This window comes from Chiloscyllium plagiosum, unplaced genomic scaffold (assembly GCF_037043375.1).
Source record: "Chiloscyllium plagiosum isolate Xiang-an unplaced genomic scaffold, Cpla_swu_hap1 HiC_scaffold_31, whole genome shotgun sequence".
Taxonomy (NCBI): Eukaryota; Metazoa; Chordata; class Chondrichthyes; order Orectolobiformes; family Hemiscylliidae; genus Chiloscyllium; species Chiloscyllium plagiosum.
This window is the reverse complement of record NW_028270169.1, coordinates 35,529,876-35,545,205: the sequence shown is the minus strand read 5'-3', so window position 1 is coordinate 35,545,205 and position 15,330 is coordinate 35,529,876. Positions and strand designations below refer to the sequence as shown.

Sequence of the window (15,330 nt, the reverse complement as noted above, 5' to 3'; positions counted from 1 at the left end):
TGCCATGTATCCGCCCTAGGCCCACCATGTCCATGCAGCTGCTGCCAATTCCACAGAGTCTTGTATTGGGTCCAAACTCACCTCCGCTGCTGCCTCCATGAATCTGTGCTGGAGAGGGACACAGTCAGGAACATAAACTCGCCTCTGCCACAGCAGACATGAGTTAATGCTAGGCCTGCCTCTCTGATGCACCCAAACCCACTCTGACATCACGAGTCCACGCTGGGCCTACCTGCTGCCACCAATGCCAATGCCACAAGCTCCCAAGCTCTTTAACAAGAGGTAAATAAACCAAAAGAGAAAGAAAACAAGAAAATAGAGAGAAAAAAAGAAAAGACAGACAGCAGACAAATCTCAGATTCAGAACATGTCCTACTCCATTGTCATCTTCCTTGAAAACTGTTTTTCAGCAACAGGCTTTCATGACACTATGTTTCATTAAATTGCATTAAGTTTTACCAAAGTTTCTTTCTGCTTCTGTTTTGAAATGTTGGAATTCCCGCAAAAGCTACTCTATTGTGAAACTACCTTTATAGCTATTGATCTGTTGACCTTCATTTCATTGGATCATGTTCCCCTGGATTCATGCAAACTTGGTGCCAGCATTTCATCACTGGGACAACTCAACTTTTTTTCAAAAAAGCTAGCTTTATGCAGATAAAACTGTCCCTTCATCTTTTTCCTAATCTTTAATCTAGTTTAGTTGCATCAAGCAATTGCAGCTGGTGGACTTTCAACTCATACTCTCCATTGAACTGAACTATCAGTGGCACTCTGCCTCTTCTGAGCTTCCACAGCTCCCAGCACCATTCTAGAGCCCTGACTCAAACATGTAGCTCAGTAGTAACTTCTATAACTTGCCCCTGAGTTCTAACAGTATAGAGAAATCCAATTGCTCCTGGTTTCTCAAAGTTCCCAACTATACAGAATGAGTCATCTTCACCGTCTTTTTTCCAAGTATCCAGTTAAACATTTCCTTCCTGCATAGAGTTTGTTTCTCTTTCTATCCATCAGAGAGAGACGACTTGAGGGTTATCATGCCTCAGGTGTGAGTCAGAGTTGAAAAGAATGGTCTACATAGTGACCTCAGCCAGTGTGGGAATTGAACCCCTGCTGTTCGTGTCATTCTGCATCACAACCAGCTATCCAGCTAACTAAACTAACCAATCCCAATCTGAGATTTATATTGTGCTTTGTTTGGAAACAGAGCAATGTACACATTTCTCACCTATGTGTTATGAACAGGATATTGATTAATTGGAGAAGATGCAAAGATATTCCACAAACATTAAACAGTCTTGAAAGAATCTATTTATTAAAAGACTAAAATGTGAAGGTAAACTGAAAGAGGCATTTTAAATTAATGGACGAATGATAGATTGGAAATGACGTCTCCACTTGTAGAGGAGGTGCAAAACCATATGTCATAACTCAATTAGCTTGTACCTTTCAAGGGTTTAAATTAATTTTGCAGAAGAGAGGAACAAGAAAAGAATGAATAGGTGAGGCATGTGATCAGGGACAGAGAGAGACATAAATAATAGAAATATTATAGAAATTAAAAATTAGGAATATTCCAAAGACTGAAGGCACCAGATTGAGGAAAACAACAAAAATGGCAAAGTAAGTCTAATTATATCTAAGTTAATGTTAGGAGTGTAACTAATAAGATTGATGGGCTACAAGCCGAGTTGCCACAAGGGATTATGATGAACAGAAACAAAGCTGAAACAGGACCGTGAACAGCTCTTATTAGACACATGAACAGGCAGAGAACGGAGGGATAAGGACCATATGTTGGCAGATTGGATTAGTTTCAAATTGCATCACAATCAGCACAAACAGTCTCGGCCTGTTCCAGTGCTGTACTGTTCTACACTCAATTCCTGTTTGCCGACATTCAGGAATGACAGAGGAGAAAAATGATTGACTGTGGCAGCATTGCTTGTGGATGAATATGTCTAAATAGAATGTATACGTTAAATGATTCTAGGAAAATTTGGTTTGAGGTAACAAACAGAGTGTGAGTCATCGCTTTGTTGGGAGTCTTTTTTAAATGGAGCTGCAAACCATGAGAAGGAGATAGATAAGTGGGTTTTCTTGGCAAATTTCAAAGTTGCATATCAAAAGTATTGTTGACATTAATTACCTCATAGTTGACTGGAATCAACAAGTGTGAAAAGTAGAAATAAATTTTTGCTACGCACACAGAAGAACATTCTTGATCGATAGGTTTCCAATCCAACAAGAAAGGAAGTAGTGTTCGGATCAAAGGTACAGCAAGTGAACTGTGATGCAGTAGATGATTGTCTAGTGAACAGTAACCAAAACATCATTTAGTTTTCAGCAATTGTGGGAAGGGAGCAGAAAATATTGAAAAATACTCAACTCAGGAAAAGCTAACAAATAGTGATTTAAGAAAACATCGAGCACCAACCTATTGGAAAAGTTCTTTCAGGGTAAAGCATTAATGAAGCAACGGAGGACATTCAGAGAACAGATAGTTGAGGTGGTGTTTGTGCGTGTGTAGATGGGGAGGGCAGTAATGTGACATTAAAAGAGTTTAGTCTTTCAAATGTTAGGTACAAAAACAATAGACACTTGATCTAAGTACATTCTGATTCATGCCAATGTAGTCATGATTTGGTGATGCCGGTGTTGGACTGGGGTGTACAAAGTTAAAAATCACATAACACCAGGTTATATTCCAGCATGTTTAATTGGAAACTCTAGCTTTCGGAGCGCTGCTCCTTCATCAGGTGGTTGTGGAGGACACAATTGTAAGATACAGAAGTTATAGCAAAAGTTTACAGTTTGATGTAACTGAAATTATACATTGAAAAATACCTTGCTTCCAATTAAACCTGTTGGACTATAATCTGGTGTTGTGTGATTTTTAACTTCGTGCCAATGTAGTTTAGTTTGTTTTTGCTGCCTTCTCTGGCAGATTTGTTCCAAATAATTAACACTCTTCCAGGTAGAAATACCTTTGATCCATTGCAATTCTCACCTGTAGAGTGAGTGTTAAGGGGAAAAATTTCCGATCGAGGGAACTGATGGAAGTGAAAATTAGGAAGTGATATAATAATGAATTATTGTCTAACTTTTATCCACATTACATTCTCACACAGAGTCAAGATCCAATCCTGTCTTTAGCTGGTGCAATAGTCAGTTTTCCATGTTTTCTGCTGCTCTCATGTTTCACTTTGTTATGATGCATTAAAATTATTATATTTAATGTGAAGTAATTATGCTGGAAAATGATCAGAGTTGGAGACACTACAGCAAGAAGCTCCCAAACACAACAGATTCATTGACTAAACTTAATAATTTGATACAAAATTACTCACAATGTCTTCAACAGTCTAGCAAACCAATCAATTCACAAGAACTGCAGATATTGAAAAACGTCAAATGGGGTTTGGCTGAAAATCTATGAAGTGATTGTATTTATCACAAGAAGTCACTGGATTGCAAACAAACTAGCACAGCGTGTGCCTTTTTAGAAACATAAAATAATAATTTTCAGTGTCTGCAGACAACTAACCTTATATCAATAGGTGATAAAATATTAGAAGTTTTTACCTGGAAATCCAGTCATGGGTCCCTTGGTGGCCCTCTTGCCTCTGTATCACAAAGTTTCCTGCTTAAGATCCATTTCAAGGTTAGCACAAAAATCAAGGCTAACTTCCAGTTCCAGTGCATTTCTGAGAAAGAACTAAAAAGTTATCTCTGGTTTCCTGGCCACACCCTCAACCAACAACATAAAAACAGATTTTCTGCTCATTCACACATTGCTGCTTGTGTGAGTTTACTGTGTGTAAACTCTCCAACCCATTTGTTAGGTTACAACAGTAACTGCAGTTCAAAAATACTAGAATGCCTGATAAGTACTTTGAGTCATTTGACAGGCAAGAAAAGCACAATAGAAATGCTAGTCTTTGGGGCTTTTTGGTGCAGTGGTAGTGTCCCGCCCTCTGAGCCAGAAGCCTGGGTTGTTGCACCTGCCACACAGCGTGTTTTAATTCTAATATCTAGCAAAGAAACTGGGAGTCGACTCTTAACAGTAATAGTCGATAATATTTATTTAACACAATTAATAGAATAATAATAAAATACTCTACAAACTAACAATTTATATGATAAATCTAATCAAATATCTTGCATTTTAACTTAACTCTGGATGATCATATGCCAATACATTAGATCTTGGCCTTGATCCAAGTGGTGATGATCGTCTGGTCTTCTCCCGGTGGCCCCAGGTGTGTCTTCAGCATCTCCAACACCATCACACAGAGCACGGGCGCCTCCCAGAGCTGTGTGCTCAGTCCATTGCTGTTCACCATGCTGGCACATGACTGTGCAGGGATGCACGGGTTAAATCACATTATCAAGTTCGCTGATGATACAACTGTAGTGGGTCTAGTCAGCATGAACAACAAGTCAGCATACAGAGAGGAGGTGCACCGACTAATGGACTGGTGCAGAGCCAACAACCTGTCTCTGAACATGGATAAGATGAAAGAGATAGTTGTTGACTTCAGGAGGGTTGTTGACTGGACCGCTCTCTGCTGGAAATCAACGGCTCCCTCGTGGAGAACGTGAGGAGCACCAAATTTCTTGGTGTACACCTGGTGGAAAACCTCACCTGGACTCTCAACACCAGCTCCATAGCCTTGAAAACCCAGTAGCATCTGCACTTTCTGCTCAGGTTGAGGAAAGCCCACTTCCCACCCACAATCCTCACCACATTCTACAGGGCGTTCATTGAGAGTACCCTGAGCTGCTGCATCACTGCCTGGTTCAGGAATTGCACCATCTCAAACTGTAACACCCTACAACAGATAGCTAAGGAGATCATCAGGGTCTCTCTTCTCTCCATTACAGACATTTATACCACACACTGCATCCGAAAGGCTTAAAAGCATTGTGGAAGACCCCACACACCCCTCATTCAAACTCTTCTCCCTCCTGCCATCTGGCAGAAGATACCGGTGTGTTCGATCTCTCACAGCCAGACTGTGCAACAATTTCTTCCTCCCAAGCCATCAGGCTCCTTAACACAGTATGACCAGACTCTTTCCTGTCTGAAATTCTTTGCCCAACTTCGAATTGTTGCTAGAACAATGTCTATTATTCATCATTCTTCTGTTACACTGTAACTTGCATGATTTGCACTTCTTATACACTTTCTGCCATGTATGATTGTGTAGTTTGAGCTGTTTATGTAGCACCCTCGGTCCTGGGGAAATGCTGTCTCGTTTTTACTGTATCAGTTGTATTTGGTGGAAATGACAAATAAAAAGCTACTCTACTCTCTTCTTGATGGTTGGTCTTGAGTTACCATCCCTGAGGATGGTGTTGCAGTGATTCTTACACTTAGGAGTCTTTGTGCCCTTTTGGGAGAGTCTTCAATGTTCACCAACAGTTCGATCAGGGTTTGATCACCCCGACACGTCCTTGGTCTAGTGGTCCTTGGGTATCCATTCCTGGAGGTATTATGTGCATGTAGGTTAGGTAGACCTCTCCACATAAGGGTTTAAGGCACCCTTGTGACTGGTAAACAATTCAATGTCTCCAATTGTTCTGGAGATATCATTCAGGTTGATTCTTTTCCATTCAAATTCAAGTGTATTGTATGGTCTGCAACTGTTTGGTCAATTCCATACTGTCTGTCTGGAGCTACATCCTGTTTGAATTCTGCAGCATGTTTATTCAGAATCTTTGAGCACAGTCACTTTTTTTGCCAAGACTTGCCTCAATTTCCCAGCATGCCTCATTTATTGTCCTTTCTTTTCATAAATCCATCATTTGAGTGGCCCATCCAACCACAGGGTTCATGGCCCACCTGCTCCCGAGGTGTTTAAAAATATCTCCAAACATGCTGATCAGAAACTATCTATAAATACAAGTCTTTCTCTTCTTATTAGCAATGACTTGAATTAACCCAATATGGAACAAAATAATAGACCAAAAGATTGCCCACAGGAATGGCATTTTCTGAAGGAAGTACATTGCACTAGTTGTTGAATGGTTTGTACAACCTTACTCCCAGAAAATCTTTATGAAAGCTTTGCACAAGAAGAGGTTGCATACTGAGGCTTCTCAAATCATTTTTCCTGATACTTTTATACTTGTTGCATATATCCTACAAAATATCCATTTCTCCTTGAGTGGTTTCCTTCATCAATGCGCTCCTTAAATGTTGAGATTTGCTTACTTGATTTTGTATTATAAGATTTAGTTTTCCAAGTCAATGTACTACATCAATATTGACTGCTGTTCAGCTAATTCTAAACTCCAGATAGCACTCAATCAGTCAGAGGAGTCAGATCTAGATGAAGGGTCACTGGACCTGAAATGTTGACACTGCTTTTTCTCCACAGGTGCTGCCAGACCTGCTGAGTTTTGCCAGGAATTTCCACTTTTATTTTAAATTTCCAGTACCTGCAGCTCTTTGTTTTATATTCCATTTACTTTTCGGTTGGGTTTTATGAAATGTATGCATGAAAATGTTACATTTCTCATACTTTACCACACTATGTAAGAAATCACCAGTCAGGTACAAAGGCAAGGAAGGTAATTATTGATTACGTTTTATGGACCTTCAGTCACTGGGTCAAAATAGCCAAAGTTCAATGGAAAATAATTTTATATGTTTTCTTGCTTCTAGTCTCAGCTGAAGAACGGTGCAGTAACTAAATCACTGCAGATCTCAGAGAGATAAATAGAATGGAAAAATACATCTTTTGCCAACTTCAGATAATCTGAGACTTTCTCTATGATTTTCTATGGCAATCTTTTCCAAGTCTTCATGACTTAACATCACCAATCAGAACAAGGAAACAGGCTATTCAACCAATCGTTCTGTGCTTGCATTTGCAATCTACACACAGGAACTTTTATTTACCATGATCCGGTATCATCTCAGCCCACAGCACAAATAAGTGAATCACCAACTGGTCCCAAATTCCTTTGAAGCACAGAATACACTACACCATAGACAACCATTTCTATCCATTAAACTGACCTTAGAGTCAGTGTTAATACCCCACTCTGATATCTATCCATACTTACAGTCTTTTAAAGTTTGTAATGTTCTGTTTTCACAATTTCCCATGTTTGGTACAGCTGGCATGAGGTTAGATTTTAACTATATATTCACCTTTTCTCACTTGTGTGTGGATTCCTATCCCTTTTGTAGAGCTGGTGCTAGTTGTGAACAGTACTCTAGACTCCAGTTTACTTATTACTCTCAAAGATCTTAAGTGTTTAAGTAATAGTGTCTATGAGCTCCTATAAGCTGTCACTTGTTTCCCAAACATTCCTCACAGCATGAAACTTTTCCAGGACCAACTGTCCAATAATCTCAGTTTAGTGTCCATTATAGGATTCACTTCAATGCCAGTATGTTCTATTTAGTGACCCAAGACACAGAAGTGGACATAATACTAGGGAAGACAATGGTTTGTAGAAGGCACTATCGGAGATTGTGCTTCACGCTTGGAGCTAAACATTTCGAACTGTTCAATTTGAAGTAGCATTAATTTGCCTCAACTCATGCCAAGTTGCTCTAAATCAATTATTTCTATCCCTTTACATCAGCATATGTGATTCATAACCATCTATAATACTGCATCCTGACAGGTCATAATTTCCTTTGCTATCAATAAACAGCTCCCTAGTTTTGATGATGAGGTGGCACTTAGCAGGTAAAGCTAGGGAAAACCCTTGTTCCACCTTTATGAAGAAGGAAGGTATTGATTTTAAAAGGAATAAATCCATTCCATGTAAGTCAAGAGTGATACTGCTTATTTTTTAATGTGCAGTGCTCAATATTATTTGAATAGCTACTTACCATCCTGCACTAAACTCCACATGAGCATCAAAGAATCCTGTGATCAATGCTGTAGCAGCTTTCCATCCCTGCACTCGGGCTCGGATCAGGCCTTCACGCTTTTCATTCCGTACTACCTTCACCAGACCAGGGTAGCGTTTGTGAACATATTCTTCCAATGGGGCCTTTAGTTCTTCTATAGCGAACACAGAAAACACACCCCATGTCAATGAAAAGGAACATGTAACAGGATTTCCTCATTATCAGTTACACCATTGTTGCATCAGAACGTTACACTGGTCATCCACAGATTTCACAATTTGTAAACCCATATCAGCAGCTGAATTTTCACGAATCCTAACTCATAACTGTGTAAGTATTCTGCAGATTTCTGAGTTTTCGAACTATGGGAGAAGTTTCTCTCCCAAACCTCCCCAGAGCATAACCTGCAATTTTAAAATCTGTCTTGGGATGTGGAAATCACTGGCAGGATCAACACTTGTTGTCCATTCCTAACTGCCCTTGAACTGAGTGGTTTGCACGCAGTCATTTCTGTGGGCAGTGAATAGTCAAACATTTTACTGTTTGGAGTCTGGAGTCACATGTAGAACAAAACAGGTAAAGTTGGCAATTGTGAACCAGATGAATATTTAGGAGAATTAATAGCATCTTCCTGGAGATCATTCTGCCAGCTAACACAGCAGGATTTGAAGCCTCATCCTCAAAACATTGATCTAGGTCTCTGAATGACTAGTCCAGTGACATAACCATGATTCTTACCACCTCACCAATTTAATGTTAATATGGTGAAAGAGACAAAGCCTGTAGTGATGTGAACCGGGGGGGGGGTCTCACTTGAGTATGAGGCTTTTGACTGGGGTTGTTAAACTGGGCCAATCAGGGAAGCCTTCGCTGACCAATTCAAACAGTTAGGTGCGGAGTGGGGAGGCAGGTCAGAGGATCTCCTCATGGGTCTGCTCTTAGGCCTGGCTAAACTGGCCATAAACAGGTCCAGGCAATGGGCCATGGAGGGGGTCGTTAAGGCCGACTGCCTGGCCCTCTTCCGCAGTTATGTTAGAGCCCTGGAGAGGGAGCACACGTGTCTACCAATATCCTTGAGCTGTTCAGGGAGAGATGGGCACCGCAGGGAGTGGAGTGTATTATTTCCCCCTCCAACTCTATTTTGATTTAATCCCTGCCCTCCCCTTCATTGTTTGATCACGCAGCATTGCCGTTTGATGTGAAGGGCACTGCTTGTCTCTGGCCACTCGGGTGTTTCCTTTTTTCCTGCTGGTGGAAGTTGAATAAAGATTCATGCACCTTGTGTCTTTCACTGTGTCTCACACCTGCACACACACAACATGGGTGCTGGGGAAAAAATAAGTACAACTGCTGTTAGGTGGTAGTGTGGGGGGGGGGGGAAATAAAAAGGAAAAACAAAGAAAAAATGTATAAACAGCAAGGTGCAGAGCGCGAATGCAGGTTAGAGGATCTCCTCATGGGTCTGCTCCTGGGCCTGGCCAAAATGGCCTTAAACAAGTCCAGGCAGCGGGCCGTGGAGGGGGTTGTTATGGCAATTGCCTGCCCCTCTTCCGCGGTTATGTCCGGGCCCGGGTTTCCCTAGAGAAGGAGCACAGGGTGTCCACCAACACCCTCGAGATTTTCAGGGAGAAGTGCACACCGCGGGGTGTGGAGTGTTTTATTTCCCCCTCCAATTCTATTTTGATTTGACCCCTCCCCTGCACTTTCTCAATCACTTAGGCATTGCTCTTCGTTGAGCAGAGCTCTGCCTGGCCACTCAGGTGTTTCCTTTCTTCCTGGTGGTGGAATATAAATAAAGGTTTACGCACTCATGTTTTCACTGCGTCCTATACCTGCACACACATGACATGCTGGGGAAAATAGGCAAAAAAACATATTAACCGGGGATTTAGAATCTCCTCAGGCCAGGGGCCTGACTCCGAGCTGACTGGCCAAATTGCTGAAGATAAGACCAAATTGAACTAGTCCCACCTGCTTGTTCCTAGTCCATATCCCTCCAAACCTTTCCTATTCACATACTTATCCAAAAGTCTTTTAAATGTTGTAATTGTACCCACATCCACCACTTCCTCAGGAAGGTCATTCCTCATGCAAACCAACCTGTGTGTCAAGTGTTTGCACTCATGTCTTTTTTAAACCTCTCTCCTCGCACCTTAAAAATGTGCTCCCTAGTCTTGAAAACCCCATCCTATGGAAAAGACAACTACCATTAACTCTACCTGTACCCCTCGTTATTTTACAAACTTCTATCAGCTTGCCTTCAACCTCCTAAGCTCCAGTGATAAAAGTCCCAACCTATCCAGCTTTTCTTTATAACTCAAACCTTCCATACCTATCTTTACAATCCCCCAGCTCTCATTTAACCTCTGCCCTGCCAGTGTTCAAAATCCACAGATTCACCTGAGAGCTCCAAAAATTCCCAAGAATAATCAATCAAAAGGTTGATCAATGAGAGCAGGCTCATCCCTGTGTTAGAGATAGATTATGTGAAGAGCTATTCTTCCAATCAGCATTCCTGTTTCTCTCATGCTCCTCCAATCACAGCATGTTCCTTCTTTGTATTTGCTGCTGATGGGCTTACAATCCACAAACATTGGAGAAAACCAGCCTGCAGCCTATGATTGGAGGAGGAACTTCGAAATTAAGTGGCTGCAGTGAATGTATCACTGGCACTGCTACAAGACAGGATTGAGGATTGGTAGGAGCCAAGATTGGGGATTGGCATCAATTGAGACTGGGGATGGGCACCGGCCAGGATTGGGGATGAGCACTGGTGGAGATGGGGGATTGGCTTCAACTGAGATTGGAGGTTGGCACCAAACAAAGCCTGAGATGGGCACCGGCCAGAACTGGCAATTAGCACCAACTGAGACTGGGGATTGGCACCATCTGGCATTGGGGATTGGTATCAGACAAGACTGGAGATTGGCAGCATTCAGGACCAGGGATAGCTACTGACTGGGTTTTGGAATTTTTAATTCATTCAACAGATGAGGGCTTCATTGGTTGGACCAGAATTTATTAACCTCCTTAATATCCCTTAAGAATGTGATGTTGAGCTGTCCGTTTGGTGACTGCCTTTATGGAGGAAGTCCAAGAATACTGACCAGCGACACTGAAGGAACAACAATATATTCCCAAGTCAGGATGATGAGTGTCTTGGAGGAAAATTTATAGATGTTGGTTTTCCTTCACAGAATCATAGAATCCCTACAGTGTGGAAACAGGCCCTGCGGCCCAACCAGGCCATAACCGACACTCCGTAGAGTAACCCACCCAGATCCATTCCCCTACCCTATTATCCTATATTTACCCCTGGTTATTGCACCTAACCTACACATCCCTGAACACTATGGGTAGTTTAGCTTGGCCAGTTCACCTAACCTGCACATCTTTGGAGTGTGGGAGGAAACCGAAGCACCCGGAGGAAACCCACACAGACACTTGGAGAATGTGCAAACTCCACACAGACAGTCACCTAAGGCTGGAATCAAATCTGGCACTGTGAGGCAGCAGAGCTAACCACCATTTCTTGTAGCTCCTGTCCTTCTAGATGATTGAGGTTGTGGGTTTAGAAGATACAGCTGAAGGAGTCTTGGTGAATTTCTGTAGTACATCTTGTAGATGGTGCACACTGCTGCTACTGAGCATCGATGGTGGAGGGACTGAAGTTTTGTGAATGTGCAGCATAAATTAGTCACAAAGTAAGACAGAGACAGATGATTGGAGAAAGCATTCCACAACCGGTATGCCCTAATCCCTCAGGAAGGGAAGGTATGGAACATACAGTAAGTTGATCAAATGCTCAAACACACCTTTAGGCACAAAGTCAGGGAGGTCTATAGTACATGCAGTTTTATTAACACATATTCTGAAGCTTACTGTACCATCATCACTGTTGTCATCTACAAGGATAATCTCTTTGAGTAGATGGGCTGGCGTGTGATTCACTGCACTGTGCACAGAGCGAAGGATAACAGACAAAGCTTCATTCACAAAGATAAAAATGAGGGAAATCTGTGGAAGGTTCTTGGGGTAGCTCAATTCTTTGCATCTAAGGAAGAGAAAATGGAAATTAGAATGGTTGATCCTTTATTGACTTCAGCTACACAGTCACATAAAGTTGTCTATAAATATAATGTTATACAACAAGCAGAGAAACCTATATTTCATGTGCTACAACCAGCTTGATGACTTTTAATTTACAACATTACCCACCCAGTAATATTGCTAATCTTTAAGCGGTGAAGGATACTACAGGTAGTTCTTCTATAGCACGTGTTTCTACAACACAAATTGGCTATAACACCATTGCCAAATTTAGACCGATATTTGTAGACCAAGAACTTTTCTTACCTGAATTGGCTATAATACCATTCCGGCCCTATTTGTTTAAATGGTGCTGGTATTGTATGATTTTCTTATAAAGTAAGATTGCACAGGAAGCGAACTATGGCGTTATAAGAGAACTGCCTGTATAACTCTCTGAGATTCACATCCCTGTGCAGAAACCAGCAGTGTTGTACTGCAGGTAAGCAGAAAGTTCACATGAAAAGATTTTGGCAAATCACTTTAAATTACTATAGTTAGATGCATTGGATTATTGATTTGAGATAACACTGAGCTGAAAATGTGTTGCTGGAAAAGCGCAGCAGGTCAGGCAGCATCCAAGGAACAGGAGAATCGACGTTTCGGGCATAAGCCCTTCCTGAAGAAGGGCTTATGCCCGAATCGTCGATTCTCCTGTTCCTTGGATGCTGCCTGACCTGCTGCGCTTTTCCAGCAACACATTTTCAGCTCTGATCTCCAGCATCTGCAGCCCTCACTTTCTTCTTGAGATAACACTGACTAAAGACAGCAATTTTCTCACTCATATGATTTCCAAAGTTTAATACCATTAGCAGTGGAGGACAGACTGAGGGAAAGAGAAAAGGAGGCTATTTAGATTCAGAAAATGTCAGCTGTCTTAAAGGTTCAAGATTTTTATGGTAATCTGTGACTGCATATTCCAGAAAATTTTAAGTTTTCATTAAGGCCAGGAATTGAATTTAATTCTGAACATGAATTCAAGTGAAGAACAGCTCTAGTGCCAGCTTCACAGGTTTTGTCAATGATGAAGAACCATTATTGCTCAAGTGTCAGAAATGCTGGGTTCACAGCTGAATGAAGCTAGTGCTGCAGACATAAATATATCATATATGTTGTATATTTCGATCATAATCTTGGTGTTTCCTTTTTAATCAAACATTTCTGAAAATAGTGCAAAATCGAATTGTATTTCCCACTGGACCAAAGTCACAGGAAATAGGCAACTCAATAAAAAGAACCTTTTGCTGAGAAGAGGCCACATGAGATTTAGACTGATAAAATATTCATCAAAGATAGGCTGTAATTTAAAACTGCAGTCTACCAGAGGATGAATGAGCCATTTGTGATTTGTCACTACTTTTAATTCTAAATAATATTCAAACATCTATATTAGAGCGTGTCAAAAGTGACTGTATTGAATTACAGCTCCGTGGAGAAGGGGTTGGAGGCCGTGAAAGGGCAAGAAGAAAAGGGCATGTTCGTCGGGATGATTTCCCGAAGCTTTCTCATCGCAGAAGGTTTGGGGTCAGAACAAAGTCTGCTTCACAGAATTAATATCATGGAGGAAGCCTCTTGCTCAAAGATTGACATGCCTTCTAAGGCTACATTAGATGCCTACATTAGGGACCTCAAGGTTTATCAATCCTACAGAGAAGTCCAAGGGATTCTTCCAGAGGGGCTATCTCCATCCTGAGACCCCTCACAGCGATACACAATATTTGATTTCACCTGAAGAAGGAAGTGTCCTCAAAGTCTCCCTCCTTGCCAGCAGCATTCAGCTCTCCTTGGACCTGCCACTCAACTATAACTTGTCCAATTCAGCCTCCTGCTTCCCTTTCAACTCATTCTCCGTAACTGGATTGGAGTGCTGGAGTTGGCTGCTCAGTTAACCGCCTCGAGACAGATCACGACAGACAATCCTCTAGGCCACTTTCAGAATCAAGGTCAATTTTAGGATTATGACCACCCAGAAAAATTCAGCACCGTGGGTTTGATTCCCTCTTGCTCTGTCTCCTCCATTCCCCCTCAAAAGCACAAAAACATAATTGTATACTTTTGATTGACAATACATTCTCAGCCCAGTTTAGTTTTAGACCTCACTTCATATTAAATGAAAAAAAAGACACAAATAAAATGTTTAATTAACAAAACAGTATCAACATTTGCAACAATGTCACAGTACTGTTCTCAAAAGAACATCCTTTTTCACCAGTTTATTCCAACTTTTTATCACAGATTTCACCAAGAAAATAAACAGGAAACCTGCAGCCATGGAAAAACATGATCCTCTAATGTAGAAATCCATTTTCGTGCTTTTTCTCCATAATCCTGGATTGTCAGTCTCATAGCATTTACCATGACAAGCTTCCTATGAATCTTATATGCTTCAATTAGGTCGCCTCTCATTCATCTAAACTAGAATGATTACAGGCTCAACTTTCTCAACTGCTCTTCATAAGAAGGTCCCTCAAAACCAGGAAGCAGTCCAGTGAACCTTCTCTGGATTGCCTTCAATGCCAGTACATCCTTACTTATACACAGGGACTAAAACTACTCACAGTATTCTAGGTGTGGTATAACTTGTGCTGTGCAAGACATTCCTGTTTTTATATTCCATTCCCTTTGAATCAAAGGCCAACATTCCATTTCTCTTTCATATTACTTATTGAACTTGTACCCTAACTTTTCCAGATTCATGTATAAGGACTCCCAGATCCTAGAAACACAAAGTTCTGCAGCTGCTGCAAATCTGAAATAAAAAAAAATGTGCTGGAGAAACTCAGCAGGGCTGGCAGCATCTTCAATGAAAGATAGTTAACTTTTTTTAGTCTGATGTGCCTCTTCTTCTGATCCCAAACTCCCCCGTTTTCTGCTGTCTTTCTGTACTTAAATAATGTTCTGCTCCTCGATCCTTCCTACCAAAGTGCACAACCTGACATTTTCCCACATTATATTCCATCTACCAAGACTTTTCACATTCACTTGACCTGTATATATCCCTCTGCACACTCTTTGTGTCATACTCACTTCTTGACCTCCCACTAATCTTTACATTATCTGCAACAGCACTGATTCCTGTGACATTCCGTAAGGTTGCCATCTTGAAATACCCTCCTTGTCCCAGTACTCTGTCTTCTATTAGTTAGCCAATCCTCTATCTGTGTTAATATACTACCCCTGCACAGTGGGTTCTCATCTTCTTATGTTGCCTAATGTGTGCTATTTTATCATTTGCTTTTTGAAAATCTTAATATATCATATTGTTGGTTCCCTTTCTCTCTCCTTAATGTTACCTCCTCAAATAATTGTAATAACTTTGTCAGTGAGGATTTCCTTTCATGATGTCATATTGATTTTGCTTG

At 41.2% G+C, this 15,330-nt stretch overlaps 1 protein-coding gene across 5 annotated transcripts in view; it reads right to left on the bottom strand.

Moving 5' to 3' along the window:
* Positions 1 to 15,330, bottom strand: part of galnt17 (polypeptide N-acetylgalactosaminyltransferase 17) — a 416,264-nt gene that overhangs the window by 300,929 nt on the left and 100,005 nt on the right. For 4 of the 5 annotated variants that reach the window (XM_087977415.1, XM_087977411.1, XM_087977412.1 and 1 more), the window contains exons 4-5: positions 11,767 to 11,933; positions 7,859 to 8,033 (exon numbers count right to left, since the gene is read on the bottom strand). In XM_087977415.1, the coding sequence (XP_087833541.1) occupies positions 7,859 to 8,033; positions 11,767 to 11,933 (342 nt within the window). Of the gene's footprint in view, positions 1 to 2,149; positions 2,169 to 7,858; positions 8,034 to 11,766; positions 11,934 to 15,330 lie in introns of those variants that run through there. The other variant, XM_087977416.1, reaches the window with a different exon arrangement.